This window comes from Oncorhynchus tshawytscha, linkage group LG11 (assembly GCF_018296145.1).
Source record: "Oncorhynchus tshawytscha isolate Ot180627B linkage group LG11, Otsh_v2.0, whole genome shotgun sequence".
In the NCBI taxonomy this organism is placed as follows: domain Eukaryota; kingdom Metazoa; phylum Chordata; class Actinopteri; order Salmoniformes; family Salmonidae; genus Oncorhynchus; species Oncorhynchus tshawytscha.
This window is the reverse complement of record NC_056439.1, coordinates 39,316,286-39,334,322: the sequence shown is the minus strand read 5'-3', so window position 1 is coordinate 39,334,322 and position 18,037 is coordinate 39,316,286. Positions and strand designations below refer to the sequence as shown.

General features: G+C 44.6%; 1 protein-coding gene across 3 annotated transcripts in view; it reads left to right on the top strand.

Annotated features, from left to right (window-relative positions):
- The window catches only part of LOC112261979 (collagen alpha-1(XII) chain), an 81,819-nt gene that overhangs the window by 41,591 nt on the left and 22,191 nt on the right, over window positions 1-18,037 (top strand). For all 3 annotated transcript variants that reach the window (XM_024437638.2, XM_024437640.1, XM_024437639.2), the window contains 22 exons: window positions 756-885; window positions 3,683-3,822; window positions 5,888-6,020; window positions 6,135-6,158; window positions 6,340-6,479; window positions 9,217-9,346; window positions 9,619-9,758; window positions 10,044-10,173; window positions 11,774-11,916; window positions 13,534-13,663; window positions 13,776-13,918; window positions 14,116-14,245; window positions 14,653-14,772; window positions 15,139-15,285; window positions 15,389-15,505; window positions 16,123-16,275; window positions 16,458-16,532; window positions 16,644-16,783; window positions 16,942-17,065; window positions 17,258-17,401; window positions 17,633-17,797; window positions 17,922-17,960. In XM_024437638.2, coding sequence (XP_024293406.1) covers window positions 756-885; window positions 3,683-3,822; window positions 5,888-6,020; window positions 6,135-6,158; window positions 6,340-6,479; window positions 9,217-9,346; window positions 9,619-9,758; window positions 10,044-10,173; window positions 11,774-11,916; window positions 13,534-13,663; window positions 13,776-13,918; window positions 14,116-14,245; window positions 14,653-14,772; window positions 15,139-15,285; window positions 15,389-15,505; window positions 16,123-16,275; window positions 16,458-16,532; window positions 16,644-16,783; window positions 16,942-17,065; window positions 17,258-17,401; window positions 17,633-17,797; window positions 17,922-17,960 — 2,737 coding nt within the window. The remainder of the gene's footprint in view (window positions 1-755; window positions 886-3,682; window positions 3,823-5,887; window positions 6,021-6,134; window positions 6,159-6,339; window positions 6,480-9,216; window positions 9,347-9,618; window positions 9,759-10,043; window positions 10,174-11,773; window positions 11,917-13,533; window positions 13,664-13,775; window positions 13,919-14,115; window positions 14,246-14,652; window positions 14,773-15,138; window positions 15,286-15,388; window positions 15,506-16,122; window positions 16,276-16,457; window positions 16,533-16,643; window positions 16,784-16,941; window positions 17,066-17,257; window positions 17,402-17,632; window positions 17,798-17,921; window positions 17,961-18,037) is intronic.

Below are 18,037 nucleotides of genomic sequence, written 5' to 3'. Positions count from 1 at the left end.
CTGGACCGGGAGCCTGGTGGAAGGATCACCCCACTGGACCGGGAGCCTGGTGGAAGGATCACACCATTTGACCAAGAGCCTGGTGGAAGGATCACCCCACTGGACCAGGAGTCTGATGGAAGGATCACCCCACTGGACCAGGAGTCTGATGGAAGGATCACACCACTGACAGAGATTTCAGACTAAGGAACATTAGGAATGACCTCCTGTACCAAATGCCGTGATCGTGCGATTCCTGAGTACTGAAAAGAAACAGAAGTTTATTGTGCATTTAGAAATATGTTTGGGGTACTTTTCCAGTGCAGTATGTTTGTGCTTGACTGTCATATATATATATATATATTATATATATATATATATATATATATATATATATATATATATATATATATATATATATATATATATATATTTTACTTGATTGTTTATCTTTCTCCACCTCTGCGTGTGCTAAGGATTTACACATGAAGTGGAGATAACATGCTGTCTCGTCAGATGTATACAAAGACGCCCACAGTTTCTCTCACAGATTCTTTGGAACTCATCAATGAGAATGGAAAATTACTTTGGAAGGCATTCAACATGACCATGATGAGGAAAACAGAATTACTCATGACAAACCCTAACCCTCCATTTACAAAATAATGCAATAGTTATTCAGTTGTTGATACAGGTAAATGATTTAACATGGTTTACACTGGAATAATGTGACAGACTGTAGGGCTTGATGTAAACAAAGATGTTTTGGTCTGCAGCTTGAAGTGGGGGGAGGTGTGACCTCCAAGGCCTTGGACAACCTGATCTCTCAGACTGAGTATGTCCTGGCTGTCACCCCCATCTACAATGATGGAGCTGGAAACCCCATGCTCAACGCAGCCATCACAGGTACAGTCACACAGCGTATGTGAGGGTTAACACACTGGGGTTACACTCCATGGAAGTCCTACTCAGTACTATAGGCCCAAAAAACTTTTGTGCCCTAGTTATAGGGTATATTGATGTTTTTGTTATAGGGTATCGTAATGTCCTAGTTATAGGGTATAGTGATGTCATAGTTATAGGGTATATTGATGTTTTTGTAATAGGGTATAGTGATGTCCTAGTTATAGGGTATATTGATGTTTTTGTAATAGGGTATAGTGATGTCCTAGTTATAGGGTATAGTGATGTCATAGTTATAGGGTATATTAATGTCATATTTATAGGGTATAGTGATGTCATATTTCTAGGGTATAGTAATGTCTTTGTTATAGGGTATAGTAATGTCATAGTTATAGGGTATAGTGATGTCTTTGTTATAATGTCATAGTAATGTCACCTCTCTTTCGTAATGTATGAGATCCCCAAAGATTGGAAAGCTGCCGCGGTCATCCCCCTCTTCAAAGGGGGAGACACCTTAGACCCAAACTGTTATAGACCTATATCCATCCTGCCCTGCTTTTCTAAAATATTCTAAATCCAAGTTAATAAACAGATCACCGACCATTTCAAATCCCACCATACCTTCTCCATTATACAATCTGGTTTCCGAGCTGGTCATGGGTGCACCTCAGCCACGCTCAAGGTCCTAAACGATATCATAACCGCCATCGATGAAGACAGTACTGTGCAGCCGTCTTCAACGACCTGGCCAAGGCTTTCGACTCTGTCAATCACTGCATTCTTATTGGCAGACTCAATAGCCTTGGCTTCTCAAATGACTGCCTCGCCTGGTTCACCAACTACTTCTCAGATAGAGTTCAGTGTGTCCCGCCCAACTAACATCACTACTCTGGACGGTTCTGACCTAGAATATGTGGACAACTACAAATACCTAGGTGTCTGGCTAGACTGTAAACTCTCCTTCCAGGCTCATATTAAACATCTCTAATACAAAATTAAATCTAGAATCGGCTTCCTATTTCGCGACAAAGCATCCTTCACTCATGCTGCCAAACATACCCTCGTAAAACTGACTATCCTGCCGATCCTTGACTTTGGCGATGTAATTTACAAAATAGCCCCCAACACTCTACTCATCAAACTGGATGTAGTCTTATCACAGTGCCATCCGTTTTATCACCAAAGCCCCATATACTACCCAACACTGCGACCTCTATGCTCTCGTTGGCTGGCCCTCAATTCATATCCATCGCCAAGCCTGCTGGCTCCAGGTCATCTATAAGTCTTTGCTAGGTAAAGCCCCGCCTTATCTCAGCTCACTGGTCACCATAGCAACACCCACCCTTAGCACGCGCTCCAGCAGATATATTGCACTGGTCATCCCCAAAGCCAACACTTCCTTTCGCTGCCTTTCCTTCCAGTTCTCTGCTGCCAATGACTGGAACGAATGACAAAAATCAGTCTTATATCTCCCTCTCTAAATTTAAGCATCAGCTGTCAGAGCAGCTTACCGATCACTGTACCTGTACACAGCCAATCTGTAAATAGCACACCCAACTACCTCATCACCATATTATTACTTACCCTCTTGCTCTTTTGCTCCCCAGTATATCTCTACTTGCACATCCTCATCTGCATATATATCTCTCCAGTATTAATGCTCAATTGTAATAATTTTCACCTCTGTGGCCTATTTATTCCCTTCCTCCCTACTCTTCTACATTTGCACACACTGTACTACCTCATCCCCACATCTATTTTTCTTTTGTGTTATTGACTGTATGTTTGTATGTGTTACTCTGTTGTTTTTGTCGCACTGCTATGCTTTATCTTGGCCAGGTCTCAGTTGTAAATGAGAACTTGTTCTCAACTGGCCTACCTGGTTAAATAAAGGTGAAATAAAAATAAAATAAATATATAGATCTAGGGTATAGTAATGTCATAGTATTTAAATTATATATATTTTTTAATTACCCCTTTTTCTCCCCAATTTCGTAATATCTGATTGATAGTTACAGTCTTGTCCCATTGCTGCAACTCCCATATGGACTCTGGAGAGGCGAAGGTAAAGAGCCATGCGTCCTCCGAAACATGACCCTGTTAAGCCGCACTGCTTCTTGACACACTGCTGTGTGTCGGAGGAAACACCGTCCAGCTGGCGGCTGAAATCAGCTTGCATGCGCTCGGCCCACCATAAGGAGTCTCTAGAACGCGATGGGACAAGGAAATCCCGGCGGCCAAACCCTCCCCTAACCCGGACATCACTGGGCCAATTGTACGCCGCTTTATGGGTCTCCTGTTCACAGCCAGCTGTGAAACAGCCTGGGATCGAACCCGGGTCTGTAGTGACGCCTCAAGCACTGCAGTGCCTTAGACTGCTGCACCACTCAGGAGGACAGAGATGCCATAGGGTGTAGTGATGCCCTGGTTATAGGGTACAGTGATGCCCTGGTTATAGCGTACAGCGATGCCCTTGTTATAGGGTACAGCGATGCCCTGGTTATAGGGTACAGCGATGCCCTGGTTATAGAGTACAGCGATGCCCTGGTTATAGGGTACAGCGATGCCCTGGTTATAGGGTACAGCGATGCCCTGGTTATAGGGTACAGTGATGCCCTGGTTATGGGGTACAGTGATGCCCTGGTTATAGGGTGCAGTGATGCCCTGGTTATAGGGTGCAGTGATATAAGGGCTATATAAATAAATTTGATTTGATTTGATTTTGAGTGATGCCCTGGTTATAGGGTGTGGTAATGGCATGGCAATCTCTCCCATATCATTTTTCCTTTCTTCTGTGTAGATGTTGTTCCTGCTCCTAAGAACCTGCGTTTCTCTGAGGTGACCCAGACCAGCTTCAGAGCCGACTGGGACCATGGGGCCCATGACGTGGCCCTCTATCGTATCGGCTGGACTAAGAAAGGAGAAACCAACTTTCAATATGTAAGACAACCATCCAGGTGGTTTGCACTGACCTTAGATTTTGATTAACTATGTACAGAATATTGGTATAATGTACAGAATTGGATTATTCTTGGTATTCTCAATAAAGTTGTGATTAGGAAGCATTGCCGACATATATTCTATATGCCCTGTTGTGTTGTGTCTCCCAGTCTATAAGCCCTGTTGTGTCTCCCAGTCTATAAGCCCTGTTGTGTTTCCCAGTCTATAAGCCCTGTTGTGTCTCCCAGTCTAATAAGCTCTGTTGTGTCGTGTCTATAAGCCCTGTTGTGCTGGGTCTCTCAGTATATAAGCCATGTTGTGTCGTGTCTCCCAGTCTATAAGCCCTGTTGTGTCTCCCAATCCATAAGCCCTGTTGTGTCTCCCAGTCTATAAGCCCTGTTGTGCTGTGTCTCCCAGACTATAAGCCCTGTTGTGTTGTGTCTCCCAGTCTATAAGCCCTGTTGTGTTGTGTCTCCCAGTCTATAAGCTCTGTTGTGTCGTGTCTCCCAGTCTATAAGCTCTGTTGTGTCGTGTCTCCCAGTCTATAAGCTCTGTTGTGTTGTGTCTACCAGTCTATAAGCCCTGTTGTGTTGTGTCTCCCAGTCTATAAGCTCTGTTGTGTTGAGTCTCCCAGTCAATAAGCCCTGTTGTGTTGTGTCTCCCAGTCTATAAACCCTGTTGTGTTGTGTCTATAAGCCCTGTTGTGTCTCCCAGTCTATAAGCCCTGTTGTGCTGTGTCTCCCAGACTATAAGCCCTGTTGTGTTGTGTCTCCCAGTCAATAAGCCCTGTTGTGTTGTGTCTCCCAGTCCCTAAGCCCTGTTGTGTTGTGTCTTCCAGTTTATAGGACCTGTTGTGTCTACCAGTCTATAAACTCTGTTGTGTCATGTCTCCCAGTCTATAAGCCCTGTTGTGTTGTTTCTCCCAGTCCATAAGCTCTGTGTCTCCCAGTCTATATGCCCTGTTGTGTCTCCCAGTCTATAAGCCCTGTTGTGTCTCCCAGTCTATATGCCCTGTTGTGTCTCCCAGTCTATAAGCCCGGTTGTGCTGTCTCTCCCAGTCTATTAGCCCTGTTGTGCTGTCTCTCCCAGTCTATAAGCTCTGTTGTGCTGTCTCTCCCAGTCTATAAGCTCTGTTGTGCTGTCTCTCCCAATCCATAAGCCCTGTTGTGTTTTGTCTCCCAGTCTATAAGCCCGGTTGTGTCTCCCAGTCAATAAGCCCTGTTGTGTCTCCCAGTCCATAAGCCCTGTTGTGCTGTGTCTCCCAGTCGATAAGCCCTGTTGTGTTGTTTCTCCCAGTCTATAAGCCCTGTTGTGTCTCCCAGTCTATAAGCGCTGTTGTGCCTTGTCTCCCAGTCTATAAGCTCTGTTGTGTTGTTTCTCCCAGTCCATACGCCCTGTTGTGTTTTGTCTCCCAGTCTATAAGCCCTGTTGTGTTGTCTCCCAGTCTATTAGCCCTGTTGTGTCTCCCAGTCTATAAGCCCTGTTGTGCTGTCTCTCCCAGACTATAAGCTCTGTTGTGTTGTGTCTCCCAGTTTATAAGCCCTGTTGTGTTGTGTCTCCCAGTCTATAAGCCCTGTTGTGTTGTGTCTCCCAGTCTATAAGCCCTGTTGTGTTGTGTCTCCCAGTCTATAAGCCCTGTTGTGTTGTGTCTCCCAGTCTATAAGCCCTGTTGTGTCTCCCAGTCTATAAGCCCTGTTGTGTCTCCCAGTCTATAAGCTCTGTTGTGCTGTCTCTCCCAGACTATAAGCTCTGTTGTGTTGTTTCTCCCAGTCTATAAGCCCTGTTGTGTTGTGTCTCCCAGTTTATAAGCCCTGTTGTGTTGTGTCTCCCAGTCTATAAGCCCTGTTGTGTTGTGTCTCCCAGTCTATAAGCCCTGTTGTGTTGTGTCTCCCAGTCTATAAGCCCTGTTGTGTTGTGTCTCCCAGTCTATAAGCCCTGTTGTGTCTCCCAGTGTATAAGCCCTGTTGTGTCTCCCAGTCTATAAGCCCTGTTGTGTCTCCCAGTCTATAAACCCTGTTGTGTTGTGTCTCCCAGTCTATAAGCCCTGTTGTGTTGTGTCTCCCAGTCTATCCTGAACAGTGATGAGACCAGTAACGTGTTGGAAAAGCTGCAACCAGACACTATGTATGACGTGTCCGTCACCGCCATCTACCCTGACGAGTCTGAGAGTGAGGACCTGCTGGGCAGCCAGAGAACATGTAAGAGAAGTTAATTATCTAATCTAATGCATTACAATAAATACATATTAGGAGCTGACCATGCAGATCAGATGTATTAACAATAACTCTTTATATTTCTGTTTCCCTCTGCAGTGTCCAAGGTTATTTTCACCCCTGGTAAGTTTATTTGTTGTAATCAAACAGAAATACATACAGCACTCATAGAGATAATTCATTTGAATCAAATACATGTATTTTTATCAAAGTGTCACCATCCAGAAGTTAGGGGCTCTGTGTTGATTGGATGTGTGTTTACGTTGGAGTTTGTTGTTGTTTATGATGTTGTGTTCGTGCCCAGCCCCCACAGGGCCTCCCCAGAACCTGCAGGTGTTCAACGCCACCACCATCACTCTGACCGTCAAGTGGGACCACGCCCCTGGTCGTGTCCAGAACTACAAGATCACATACGTCCCCACCGCCGGGGGCAAGACCCAGTCGGTAAAACCAGGACCAGCCAGTAGCCACACGGGTCAGCTTAGGGCATCACAATTCCAAGCTGTTCATAGTGCTAACATCAGCTTTTAATCCTAACCATCCTCTGGATGATGAAAGGATAAGGAAGGGAGTCCTTGTAGCATGACACAGAGGCACTTTGTTTGTGTGATGGGAAGATAATAGCTCCCACCAGAATGTTCATATGACACAATTTAAAGCTATAACACACAGCAATTGTTGCATTATAATTTCTGAAAATGTACATAATATATCTACCGCTAATAGTGGAAGGATCATTTTTTATAGTATTACTTAACCGCCGTGTTGTGATTGGCTGTGATATTCGCCTATTGATTTCTCCTGCCGGAACGGCATGTCTCATACTGGGAAAGAGATTTCCGTTTATGTGAGAAAACAAGCACTGAATGAATAGTGTAGGGAATTATTGTACCATCTAAATTGCTGTGAAATATATTTTCCATAACAAAAATATCATTTTTACAGCTGTTTGAAGCTGGTGGACCAAAACTTCTGTTTTGGTCCACCAGCTTCGTTTTGGTCCACCAGCTTCAAACAGCTGTAAAAATGATATTTTTTGTTATTGAAAAGATATTTCAGAGTGATTTAGATGTTACAATGATTCTTGTTTTCTCACATAAACCTAAATTGAGTGAACAATGTAGAATTTCACCAACCAGGAAATGACAGAGATTTTCACTAGATAACACAGCCACAAAGTCAGAACAGCTTCCCCAGTTTGCCAATAGATAGATGAATATCACAGCCAATCACAACACTGGCAGGTAAGGAATACTGTGAAACACTATCATTACACTATTAGCACCAGATATAGTATGGACATTTTCTGAAATTACAATGCAAGAATGTAAAAAATATATAAGGCGAGCAGTGTCGGAGTCCGGAGTGTATATATATATGTGATGGGATGTATAGACATTATGGACAGTATGTGGATATAATATGTAGTATATCTGAAGAATACATAGGATAGAATAGTATATGTACAGCAATAGTTGAAAGGGATGGCCTTGACTAGAATACAGTATATACATACGAAATGAGTAAAACAGTATGTTAACATTATTCATGTGACTAGTGTTTCATGTCTATGTACATAGGGCAGCAGCCTCTAAGGTGCAGGGTTGAGTAATCTGGTGGTAGCCGGTTAGTGACAGTGACTACTGTAAATTCAGGACAAGATACTGAATGGAGGCCAACTAGTGATGGCTATTTAACAGTTGGATGGCCTTGATATAGAATATGTTTTTCAGTCTCTCGGTCCCAGCTTTGATGCATTTTAGAAACACGTGGTGGTCAGGGACCTTGGCCAGAGCCCTAGGGGATTTGGGGTTATCAGTGTGGAGAGATGGAGGAGAAGGGGGGGCAGAGATGGAATGTCTGGGCCCAGCAGGGTTGAGGGTGTATGTGTATGTGTGTGTGTGTGTTTATGTAGCAGGACAGGGAGTGTGGTACCAAGGGGGTCGTTGACTGCAGACAGTGTTTACAGAGTCCTTCAAGCTGTCTGGCATCGCTGCTGCTCCACTCTATAGAGCTGAATAGTAGTTTAGACAGAAAGGCTTTTTTCCTCAGGCCAGATGTTTAGGCGCTTAGAGTTTGCATGATGTGGAGGCACACAGAGAGAGATCCAGTAAATGGAAGGAAGCAGTTAGAGAATTTCACTCTCTCATCAGTCTTGTATGTGAAGTGATAGACCTACCATATTGGAGTCAAGGGTAGCTAGCGCTATGTGAGTTATTTGTCCATTCAGAGTTTCCATTCCCATGCAGAATGGATGAAATGTTTTCCCTTTTTAATTAGAGGAGAGAACCCAGTTCTGTTCAGTGGCCGTCCGTCCCTCGGTTGCTGTGATGATATCACACGCTAAACATTGAGGCATTGTTGAAAAGCTGGAAGCTAATGAGCCAAGCTTAGCCAAGTGTTTTTGGTTCATTGACAGATTTTCAACAAGTATGGAGAGCTCAAGTGGCCCCGCTTTGATTAATTTGTGACAAAAAGTCTGTGTAGGAAATGGGAGACACTGATGATACGTTTTCACCAGTCATGCTGTCAGTGGTTAACCTACTCTGTGGAGGACAAGAAAAAAAAAAACTACAAAAACACACACACACACACACACACACACACACACACACACACAGGGTTTACTCAGTCAGCCGTCACTGTGAGGCGATGCAACGCAACATCGTTCCTTTTAATACAGCATCTCCTTGGTCAAAAACAATGCAGTACATTCATCAATCATACCTCTTAAAACAACCCATCCCACTGTTAGGGCCAGTAGAGTACAGCTTTACCTTAGATCTTGCTCACTACAATAGTAAAGTGCAAAAATGCTCGATGCATCCTCTGACAATTTTTTTTAACAGTTTTTAAACATTTGAACATTTCTCAACCTGCATTCTTTCCATCAAGTCTCTGACACTGACATAAACTGTCAAGGGATAGAAGCTGGAGACATCCACATCTTATAAGAAAATACAACTGTTTTTCCCATGGCATCTCTTCTGAGGCCACATTGAATGGACTATTTGACGCATTTGTAATCTGAAGGGAATATTACAAGAATTTAGAGTTGATCCAATAATTGCGAAATGCGTCGACCCTTAGGCCTTGAGTGTGATCATGGACCAGGTGAGCAAAGTGAGGGTCCTTCCGTCTTCTCTCCCAGTCATTTCAATCTGTCTTCATTCCCCAACAGACACAGATTGGAGGGAAGAAGAACACGGTGCTGCTTCCCAAGCTGACCCCCGACACTCCCTACTCCATCACCGTGTCAGCCATCTACAGCAATGGGGAGAGCAAGGACATCTCTGGCAACGGAAAAACCAGTGAGTGACCTACTGTAACTGTGGCCTCGCTAAGGCCTTCATGATTACATCATGTTCCCTTTTGTCCTCTCAGCTTCACCAGGGAACAAGGGCTACATTTGTTACCTAGATGCTGATGTTAAAGATGCCCTAAATACTGTGTTTGTAAAACATTGATTTTACGCCTACCACTTGCCACTTCTGTACCTCTACTTACATTTTAACATCTGTAGCTCATTGTTGTCAATTAACATAGTATGAATCCTAAGACCTCCTTTCTTCTCCCTCTCCAGAGCCTCTGGGTGGAGTGCGGAGGCTCCAGGTCACTGACCCTACCACCAGCACCCTGAATGTCCAATGGGAGGCCGCCGAGGGCAATGTGCGCCAGTACAAGATCTACTATGTGCCCACCGCTGGAGGAGCTGAGGAAGTGGTAGGCTGGGCCACCTCTTACCAATCACTACCGAATCTCACTATGGCGTGCATACTCTTTCATTATCACATCCATTATCTAATGCTGAAAAAATACAAACACCAATACACTGATACTTCACAGATTCACTCAGACAGTCAAACATACTTGCAAAATACTACTCCTTTACCAGACCTTTTCTCTCTCTTTTTAATCGTGTTTTATGACGTTTTTCCTAATTTCATATAGACAGATCACCTCTGTGTAGCTTTGTGACTCAGTCCTGTTGTGTGGTTGAATCTATAGGCCCAGGTGTCTGGTAGCACCACCAACACTGTGCTGAAGAACCTGATGTCTGACACCCTTTACACTGTCACTGTGGTCCCTGTCTACCCCGCTGGAGAGGGCAAACGCATGTCTGAGAACGGCAAGACACGTGAGTCCACGTACAGGTTTACTGTTAGGATGGTTCACGTTATCTAGTATAGATGACCCGCCTCAACAACCCTTTTCTCATGGCTATCGTTATGACCTACCATGGTCAATTTAATGAAGGAGCCTGTGTACAATATAAAATGGTTATATTTCTACCATTCTTGGTACAGCATTTCCTGAGGAGAAGATTGTGCTGTGTGCTAAAGGCTACAATATATGATAATGATTTGGGTTTTTGTTTGGTCATTCTTTGAGACCTGGCATTTCTGTAGAGCATGCACTCTCTGGTCTAGTGTGTTGGCTTGTTTACTCCTTCTGCCAGTAAACTCTTGTAATGAGCCCAAAATATGTCCCAGTCTTATTGTAGTGGAATTTTCCTACTAAATTAAACAAACCCCTTTTATTTCTGGGGGCAATGCCAAAAAGATCTAACATGTTTTTGGTTGTCATCTGTTTACAGCTAAAATGTCCAATGCCATGCTAGATATTATGAATCACTGTAGACACTATATTTAGTTTATTAGCTGGTTTCCATCCATTTTGTACAGACCATCCCTCTTCCAGTATCTTCCACAATTATAAGGCTGAGCCTCCACTCAGTATGACTCAGTCTTTAGTGGGCTGATTGCACAGGAAGGAATTCCTCTGTGTTGGCAACACTAGTGATGTCTCCAGCCTTAAGGTAATGGGGTCCGTTTATGGGGTGTAATGACTGGTAGTGGTTGTGGTAGCACGGCTGGGGGGATAGCATGACGTGAGTCATTTGCTCCTCCCATGGAAAAAACTAGAGGAGGGAAGAGAATGAATTGAGAGTATTTTTTCACTTTCCATTCATCAGCCTTCTCTAGACTGGCTATGTTTATCAAATGTCACTTTATGTCATTACTGTTACTGGTACCCTGATTACCCCAAAGCCGTAGCCTAATGGTCTTCTGTCTATCCTGTTGTTAGGTTCATCTGTCCTGTATTAAATCCATCAGAATATACCCCCAGGGACACTGATCAATGATATCTTTCAAGCTTTTGATCTCTGTCAGAATTATAGGACTCTACATTTTGCTTCTTCAATTTCAACGGAATCTATGTTTCTTCAGGCTGTCTGACAAATGTTGCTAATCAAATCTAAATTGGGCTTTAGTACTATTTTATCAATTTGTGATAAAAAAAAAATATTGATGTTGATGTGGACTATCCATTGATGCTGTGCTTTCAGGGTGAAGCCCAGGACTTTTGTTACTTATTTCTGGCCAATACTTCTGGTCTCTAAGAAAATAAGCTCCCCATGTACTCCCCACTCTGTCTTTATGAGGGTACAATGCTGAGTGGTACAAATACTGGAAACATCATACTAGTCAACTAGTATGTATTGTACATAGACCCAGTGAATGCTTTGATGGCTTCAAGGTGAACATTCCCTAGTGTCTGATTCAGCCACCAATAATTTAGTTGGACTCTCTAATACATTTTTTCAGCTGCTGTTCTCTTCCCCCCTCTCTTCTTTCCCCATATCTTCCTCTCTCTCTCTCTCTCTCTCTCTCTCTCTCTTCCTCCTCCTCTTCCTCCCTCCATCCCTCTCTCTCTCTCTTTCTCTCTCTCCACAGTGGAGCGTACCCCCGTGAGGAACATCCAGGTCTTCGGCCCCACCACCAACACCCTGAATGTGCGCTGGGATCCCGCCTCAGGCAAGGTCATGCAGTACAGGGTCGTCTACGCCCCCCTGAGCGGTGCCAAGCCCTCTGAGTCGGTGAGTCACCACCAGGGAGACCCATAGGGTCTCTGATTAACCCCGCCCCAGGTCAGAGGTCAAATGTTAATGTCCAGTGACTTGGGGTGTGTGCAGGGGTGGCTGAGTGGAACGCTTCGGTCCATTTACAGATTTCCATCACTACAGCTCTTTGTAAAGAAACAGAATGGAACAACATCAACCTGTTTGTGCTCCACATCGACTGTCTCTCTGGTGGGGGTTCTTATTTAACAGTCTATTCCTGGTTTAAGGCCAAATTTTCATGTTCATTAATTAAAACAGGAAGCTGTCTGGGCTTTTTCCCCTCCTTATCTGGCTTGACGGTGCCCACATCTGGAGTTTTAAAGGAGGTCACAAACAACTAATAAACTGCTACTTGACATTGCACAAACAGCCACATCTGTGAGAAGCATTGAGACATTGAGACCCTGTTTTGACTTAACAGGTCTTTGAAGAGTGATGCTGTTCCATTTTATTGATAGCAAGAAGTACTCTCGTTGTTCTTTTAAAGTCACAACATTGTGTTTCTGTGGGAATATTATGATTGACTTGGGCTGGGCTTTTCCAATGCCAGGGCCAGCTTTCCACGTCAGCAGCCATGTGGCCAGTGTCACGATGCACCATCACATTTAACACAGGGAGGTTTGGTGTATGCACTACTATATTAGGAAAGCAGCCTTGTCATATTGGGTTTACTCCTTGAGAAGAACATTTTGCTATTAAACCCTCCAAAGCGATGACCGACGTTCGATGACAGTCGTCAAAAACAGTCCCATCAGAGACACAGAGATAGAGATACACACATTGAACACAAAACAATGGTGTTTGGGGTCAAAGAAAGAGAGGGAAACCAAGTGCCAGGTGGGTGGACTCCTGTATATTATGTACTGTATGTGATACCAGGACAAGGCAGGTAGATGAGAAGATCAGGGTAGAGGCTGATAACCTTTGATAATGTTAAAAAAGAGACAGACAAGTGGGGTCTGGTATGGGAGAACACAGACACACAGAGATGAGCACCAGCCAGAGAGGACAGAGCAGAGGAGCCGGGCTGCTGTAAGCAACTGCCAACACATTACGTTAGTTACTCAGTGTGTAATTGCCCTGACTGTCTGGAGGGGCCATACATCATTGACATAAAATTCATACTTGTGTTCCCCCATTCACTGAGCACTGAGAAGTGTCAACACAAGTGGTTGTTGAGTGAGGTGAGGTGAGAACGAGTTGATAGAGGTGTCACACTGAAACAGCTGTCAGGTTGTCAGACTGGGGGGTCATAGTGAGTGTCAGAGCTGCCAGGACCATGGGACAAACAGCATTACAGCATGATTGTTGTTTTCCCCCTACAGCTGATAGACTTTTCAGACAGGACTCTTCTCCCCCATCTGGATGTGTCAGTGTAGGCTAGCCTAATTGATGTAGAATAATGTTGATAGTTACAGCTATCCTTGTTATTACTATTAATGCTAGTCTTCATCATAATTTCTCTAGTTTTGAGACTCAAACGTGTGGGTGCGAGAGTTGTAGTCTGATTGAATCCAACCCACTATGCTGCATGCTGTAGACTGTGATTGGTCCTTCAGTGCTGACCTCTGTGTCTCTATCCCCTCTGGTCAGATCCTGGTTCCTGGGACCTCCACCACCACTCTGCTGGACCAGCTGGTCCCGGACACGCCTTACAACGTGGGAGTGGTCGCCATCTATGCCAACGGGGAAGGACCGCCAGCTGAAGACAAGGGCACAACACGTAAGATCCAGTATATAATATCTATCATATATAAGATCCTATTGCCTTTACATGTTTATCCACATCCAAGTATATGCTTGATATTGTGCTCACTTCTTTATAATCCCCGCAGTTCCCCGCAGTGGCCCTAGGAACATGCGTGTGTATGATGCCACCACCAGCTCTCTGACCGTGGCATGGGAACATGCTGAGGGACCTGTGCACCAGTATAAGATTACCTACGCCCCCACCACTGGAGACCCCATCGAGGAGCACGTAAGCATCTATATTGCTGCTATTTCTGATGATACCCTCATCAAACACCATCTTGATGAGTCTACAGCATGAATTAGAGTGTGGCCCAAGGCGCAATGTGAGGAGGTTGTCAGGATCCTTATTTCTCCTCTGTTTGAAGTACCTGTTGAATAGTATTAATGAACAGTAATACAATGTTTTGTCTGTGTGTCCTGTAGACCATGGTTCCTGGGAACAGAAATAGCGTCATCCTGCCCAATCTGGATGCAGACACTCCCTATAAGATCAACGTGCAGGCCATCTACCCTGACGGACCAGGGGGAGATCTGGATGGAGACGGGCATACAGGTACGCTAGCACATTCTACGCTTGGTCCACTATTCAACATGATAGACAAACAGACGCACAAGGTTCTCCACAAACACAGTTGCTCGCAGACACATACTGTAAGTTACAGTCACATACAGACACATTCACAATACAGGAGTTTTATAAACTCAGCCAGTGATTATTGTCCTGGATGTCAGAAACATGGTTTCAGTTCAGTCTGCCTGTGAATACCAGAAACCTTTGAACTAGCTGTCCTCCAATGTTAGATCTCACACTAGAGCTGCCCAATACCCAGTCTAATTTCCTCATTTACACCAAATCAAAGCAAAGTCATAGCTTGGGACTGCATGGCTGTGATATTAATGTTAAAAACGTTGTAATATGTTTTTAATAGGTTTTGACGGTCTGTATTTTCTTCCCCGCAGTTGGCATGCTAGGACCTCAGAATCTGAGAGTGTCAGATGAGTGGTACACTCGCTTCAGGGTGTCCTGGGACGCAGCACCCTCCAGAGTGGTGGGCTACAAACTGGTCTACTCACCTGAAGGTCAGATAGCTACTATTTTACTATTCCAGTATACTATTATATTCAGCTGTGAAAGAAGATTCACTTGGCTTACTTAATATACATATCCAGCTATAGAAGAAAGTCACAGATGTGATTGTTATTGACCTGGAGTTTCCCTGTCTGTGCCTGCTGTTATTGACCTGGAGTGTTCCTGTCTGTGCCTGCTGTTATTGACCTGGAGTGTCCCTGTCTGTGCCTGCTGTTATTGACCTGGAGTGTCCCTGTCTGTGCCTGCTGTTATTGACCTGGAGTGTTCCTGTCTGTGCCTGCTGTTATTGACCTGGAGTGTCCCTGTCTGTGCCTGCTGTTATTCACCACCTGGAGTGTCCCGGTCTGTGCCTGCAGGTACTGATCAGACCATGGAGACGTTTGTTGGAGATGTGACCAGCTACCAGCTGCACAACCTGCAGCCTGGAACCACCTACAACCTTAAGGTGTTGGCCCAGTACGACGCTGGCCTCAGCGGACCTCTCATTGGACAAGGAACCACACGTAAGTGATTGATTGGTTGTTTGATTGGTTGCTTGACTCATTAGTAGTTTGGTTGATCAAATTATTGTTTGATTGATTGGTTGACTGTTCCTGTCTTTCACAGTGTACCTGAACATCACTGACCTGACCACCTACAATGTTGGTTATGACACCTTCTGCATGAGATGGACCCCCCACAGGGCTGCCACTTCCTACAGACTCAAACTAAATCCATTCAACCGTAAGTGCTGTACCTGGCTGGGAGCCCATTCCATATAACCTTGATACCTGTGGGGGAGAACTGTTTCTATATTGATGTGAGAATGTTTACTGTCGATCAGATATGTAGACAAAGTTGCCACCCTATCACAAAGGTGTCTTTGTTCGAATGTCTAAAAATGTTATATAATTGTATTTTATTCATGCCCACTGATCCATCTGTCTCCTATTAATTCTCTGACACTGCAGGACTGTAAGAGAAAAAAAATATGGGGAAAAATGTTGCAATATTTAAGTCTGTTTACAGTATGGTAGCCATTATAGTTGGAAGCACTGCACTTTGCCACATTAAGTTAATTCATGTTTGTTTGAAAGGGCATGTTGAACAAGACAAAACACTGTACAAGCCCACTGCTACCTCAGTCCAAGCACTATCACTGGCTGGCTTTAACCCCTCTCCTTCCCCTCTCTTTGAAAATAATCATTATAATGATAATGAATTAGATTTATATAGTGCTTTTACCAGGTGTGATTTCCAGTTGCTCAAAGTGCTTGGGGATAAATGGGGTATATGTTTAAAGTGTATGGGGATAAATCACCTGATCCACTACCAATGTGTGTTACTCTTTCCTCCTACAGCCTCTAACAGGGGAGGTCAGGAGACCACCATCACTGGGTCTGAGAGCCACTACTGTTGGGACGGTCTGACCCCTGACGCCCTCTACAACGCCACAGTGTACACACAGACCCCCAACCTGGAGGGGCCTGGAGTCAGCGTCAAGGAGAGGACCCGTAAGAAACTCCACTAACCATCAGAACTGTAACATGTAACATTTCATTGTGTTTACACACATGTATACCTCCCACCACACTCTGGGTATAAGAAAACACCTCAGGGTCTTTGCAGGGGGCTAACAGGGCATGCTAGTGAAGTCCAAATGGTTTGACTGTTTACGTTCTGGTCTTTGTTACAGTGATTAAGCCCACAGAGACCCCAACTGAGCCCCCCACTCCACCTCCACCCCCTACCATCCCCCCTGCTATGGACGGTAAGGAAAGGCTTGAAGTCAGCATGCTGTGAAGAGAAGTGAAGCTAACACAGAGAAGAAACTCTTTATACATGTCCTACCTGACAGTGACTTGCTCTATGTGCACCACAGTGTGCAGAGGGGCCAAGGCTGACCTGGTGTTCCTGATTGACGGCTCCTGGAGTATCGGAGACGAGAGCTTCAGCAAAGTGATTCAGTTTGTGTTCAGCATGATCGGAGCCTTCGACGTCATCCACCCTGGCGGCATGCAGGTACGTAGCCATCCAGGCTATCCTCTGAGCGTTAGCTCTTTGATGTTTACAGCATATTCTCTTCTCTTTTCCTCTTTCAGAGTGTATTCTTCATGTCAATGCTTTATTATTCTCTCGCTCTCGCTCCCTCTCACTCCCTTTTTGTCTTCTGGAAACAGGTGTCTTTTGTGCAGTTCAGTGACAGTGCCAAGACAGAGTTCAAACTGAACACTTACCAAGACAAGGGAAGGACCTTGGCTGCGCTGCAGCTCGTCCGCTACATGGGAGGAAACACCAAGACAGGTACGCCCACAGACTGCTACTCTCAATCTTACTGGATGATATCGTTAACACCAATTGTATAATGTTGAGTTAATTCAAGTCTACAAACATTCACTCACCACTAATGTCATTACAGTGTCTTCGTCTTGCAGGTGGAGTTGAATGGGTCTATAGTTAAAGGTGGAAATTGATGTCTTACCCCTCTGTGTACAGGTGCTGCTCTGAAGCACGTTGGTGAGAAGGTGTTCACCTCAGACAACGGCATGAGGAGGTACGTGCCTAAGGTTCTGGTGGTCGTCACCGATGGTCGCTCCCAAGACGAGGTCCAGAAGAGTGCCTCCAACCTGATACACTCTGGTAAGTGTTCAACATTTGGATTTGCCCTTACAGAAGTCAGTAAAAGGATATTTTCAGTCTAGATTAGTCAGCGTAAGTGTAGCTACAGAACTTTAGAAATGACTAGATATGTTTTGAGATAAAGCATTACTTACTCCTTTTGGGGTTTTCACTGTCAAATTGGAAGATCTGAACAGCCATTGGGCTTGGGCGTATGGATCATAACTTATCTTTGTGCTCGTCTTGCTCCAGGTTACAGTGTATTTGTGGTCGGTGTGGCCGATGTGGACGTGGCAGAGTTGAGGAACATCGGCAGCAAGCCAAGTGAAAGACACGTCTTTGTTGTGGATGACTTTGACGCGTTCGCCAAGATCCAGGACAACCTCCTCACATTCATCTGTGAAACAGCCACATCCAGTAAGATTTACATCTACATTACACAGTACCTCAAGACACAAGTGAAAGCAGATTGGCGTTAGCTGAATGTTGTCCTCCAGCCTTTTCCATCGCATCATGCTCTGTTTCACTTCTCCCTCCTCAGCTTGTCCTTTGATCTACATCAACGGGTTCACCTCACCTGGTAAGTATATGCTACACCTATATTCTGAATAAACTGACAGCTACTGATAACACCTATGGCCAGGAGCTCTTTACTGA